A 3,557-nucleotide genomic window follows, 5' to 3' on the forward strand; every position below is an offset into this window, starting at 1 on the left:
TCCTCATTTATGAGATCCAGCAAAGAGCCTCTCCTCACTGGCTCCTCTATCAGTTGGATCAAGAATGTGTCATTGATGCTCTCCAGGAATCTCCTGGATTGCTTATGCCCTGTCATGCTGTGCCACCAGCACACATCAAGGTGGCTCCCATCAAGTGCCCCATGAGGACCAGGGCTACGAACATGAGACTGCTTCTAGTTGTGTGCAGAAGGCCTCATGCACTTCTTCCTGGTCACGGAATCTATAGCAGACACCCACTACAACGTCACCCTTACTGGTCTGCTCTTTAATCCTTACCTATAAGCTCTCAATTGGCTCCTCATCCATCCTCAGGTGAGCTCCATGCATTCCAACTATTCTCTCATGTAAAAGGCAGCTCCTCCTCCTGTCCTTCTGAAAAAGACTGTATCCCACCATGTCTCTGTGATCCCAGGTACATGAATTCACCCAGAGGAGGGCAGCAAAAAAGGTGAAAGGGATGGAAGGCATGTCCTATGAGGAGTGGCTGAGGACTTTGGGTTTGTCTCATTTGGAGGACAGGAGGCTGAGGGGTGACCTCGCTGCTCTCCAGCTTCCTGAGACATGGAGGTGGAGGTGCTGATCTCTTCTCCCTGGGATCCAATGACAGGATGCCTGGGAATGGTTCAAAGCTGTGCCAGGGAAGGTTCAGACTGGACATTAGGAAACATTTCTTTACCAAGAGGGCAGTCAAACACTGAAACAGGCTTCCTAGAGAGATGACTGATGCCCCAAGCCTGTCTGTTTCAAAGGCATTTAGACACTGTCCTTAACATTCTTTAGCTTTTGGTCAGCCCTCAAGAGGTCAGGGTGAGGATCACTGCAGATCTCTTCCAACTTCTATTCTACTTTATTTTATTCCAACACACAGACTATCACTCCTGGATGAAAGACAGTATTTCTTACTATGCTCTACATTTTGTTTTGTTCTGCTGTATTTGTTATTACATAGCTGTATGTCAGTCAGCACTAATACCAACAAGTGAGCAATAACACAACGCTGCAGACCAGCCAAAAGTATCTGCCTATACCAAAACCTATAGTCATTCAAATTTATCGTGGATTAATCTCTACTGGAAACACTGAATAATATATTTGAGACAGTTCTTAATCACCATGTATTTAGGTAATGCATCAAAACATAAGTCACAGTACCTTAAAAGCATTTGTTATTTGACATTTTTATTTATTTCATTACCACAAGTACAATAGTAAAGACAACTTATGTGGAGTATGCTTAAATCTACATGAAATGCTTTCCTACCTCCAGGCATAATCTGACCAACGTCCTGTACAGTTAACACTGATAACTTCTCTTCTGTATCCACTCTTATCACCCCGAAACTCAGACAATTCATTGATAACACTGCTTTTCCTGGAGGAGGCCCACCCAGTTCTGGAGGTCTGAAAAACAGAAAGTCAAGTAGATATGAATCAGCAGATCAATGGCAATAAGGTCCTCAAAACCACTGTGCAATTCTCTCAGGCTTGTTAGGGTCAAGGGAAATAATGGTTTCTCATTTTAAACGAACAAGAGTTCAAGACTGGGAACATATTTTAACTAGATGAAAAAAAGAGATGAAAAATATCACACAGCTTCCTCCCCCTTTAAAATGGTACAGAGAGGATTTAATTTTATTATGGGTAAAGTGTCAAGAATAAGCATTCAAAGGCTAAATTTTCTAAACACCAGGAAAAAAATCAGGAAGAGTTTGGAGGGCTTGACACTTCTTACTCTCAGCAGTCCTCTGATTAAGGACACAACTCCACTGTGTTTAACTGTTCAACTTTCAGAATGGAACAGAGCAAAAGATTCCAGGTGCTGTTGTGAAAAACAGTTCTCTAAGTGCAGGTTTTTTTAAATTGGGAAATGTCAGTTCTCTCACCAGAGAACGTACTCTCTAAAAACTGAAACTTTTTTGTTTTTCTGATTTTCTGAAAAAGCACATTTTGATCAAAACCACTGTCAAAAATTTTCAGCATATTCCATCCCTATGTCTATCAATAACCAAAGTATTTCCTTTTTTCAGAGCATCCCCTTGCTATGTCCAGAAATCCAATGGTATTTTTCAGACCAGTTACGAATATTTTTTTCTTTCTTTAGCCTCTGTATTTACAAGACATTGTATTTACGCAATTACTTGAAGAGTCAGTATAGTTTCCCTCACAAATAAGTAACAGTCTTGACTTTTGTGGCATTTTATAAAAGTCCTCCAGCAATATCAGTTAGGATTAGAACTTGCTTTCCCAAGCAGTAAAAAACCCAACAAAACTCATGGCTGACTACTTTCAGAAAATAAATATTTAAATATTTAAAATTTAAAAGAAAACAAACAAAAATCACACATCTTTCAGTTAAAGAGATACCTTCCAGCCTCAGACTTCCTCTGTCTAAGTCTTTGGGCATCTTTATCTGGGTAATGCTCTTTTCTGACTACCGTTTTAACACCAGATACATTTCAATAGTCAAGAAATGCTTCAGTTCACTTGTGAGAAGAGAGAATTACCTGCGAATAGCAACAGTTAGTGCCTCTGAAGAACTAGCACAGGGACAGATTACTTCTGGTCTTAAACCTCTGGATTGAAATACATTCAGGAACGCATCACATGAAGATATTGACCCTAAAAAGAACAATTACACAGTTGGAAACACTTTGCCAAGGGTAGGAAAGTTTAAGTTGCAGGATTTCAAAGTCTACACTTACTTTCAGCTCAGCTATACAAATACAGCTGGACAAAACCAGCTCAAAACCAATATACTTTCAAACTGCCTAACAGACACTCCAGCCTACTCTTAGATGTCAGATTTGGAGAAAAAACTCAGTGGTTAAAAACTAATTCATTGAATGAAATTCACAACTGCATACTCTTTCTTTGGCAGCACTCCCTAATGCTTAACATCATGGAAAGTTCTTTAGCCATCAGAATATTTTGTCACTAAGCGTAACTGTATCTCTTTGCTTCCTATATAGCTCCTATATGAGTGTTTCTTATAGAGATCACAAAACCAAAGCATTTAGAAGTCAACATCAAATGCTTCTGACATACATATCCTCGCTTCAGTTCAGAACTCTACCTGGCCTTCAGCACTCAGTCTAAAAAGCAAGAGGACACCTCATCACCTACAGGTTTGTACTTTACAGCTGTGGAATTGCAGCACATAATGCAAACAGCCAACTTCACCGATTATGCTACATCCTAGGTATAATTTCATGTCAATTCATATTAAGTGTACAGCGCTGATGAAAAGATGAAGTTAAAAAAATGAATTCACACAGCTAAATATAGCTAGTAAGTGTAAACAGCAGTGAAAAAGTAGTGGCATCACTAGCATATACGTGGTATTTTACTATAGAACAAGCTGATGAACTTTCTAAGAATCAGTGCTTACAACAAATATAACCTTAGCAAGGCCATTTCAAGTGTTCATCTTCAGCCATTACAATTTGCTGACCTCTCATCATGCAACTCCAAGGAAAATGAAATACTATTGATTTTCTAGTGTACAAGAACAAAAATAGGCAACCATGCTGCATTCC

General features: G+C 39.4%; 1 protein-coding gene across 1 annotated transcript in view; it reads right to left on the reverse strand.

Annotated features, from left to right (window-relative positions):
- Nucleotides 1-1,282: 1,282 nt before the first annotated feature.
- Nucleotides 1,283-3,557, reverse strand: part of LOC104543749 (disco-interacting protein 2 homolog A-like) — a gene marked incomplete at both ends in the record, with an annotated part of 27,452 nt that continues 25,177 nt past the window's right edge. Inside the window, 2 exons of the mRNA XM_010188429.1 lie at nucleotides 1,283-1,422; nucleotides 2,526-2,640. Of these exons, the coding sequence (XP_010186731.1) occupies nucleotides 1,283-1,422; nucleotides 2,526-2,640 (255 nt within the window). The remainder of the gene's footprint in view (nucleotides 1,423-2,525; nucleotides 2,641-3,557) is intronic.

Source organism: Mesitornis unicolor, unplaced genomic scaffold (assembly GCF_000695765.1).
Source record: "Mesitornis unicolor isolate BGI_N332 unplaced genomic scaffold, ASM69576v1 scaffold1130, whole genome shotgun sequence".
NCBI classification, from domain to species: domain Eukaryota; kingdom Metazoa; phylum Chordata; class Aves; order Mesitornithiformes; family Mesitornithidae; genus Mesitornis; species Mesitornis unicolor.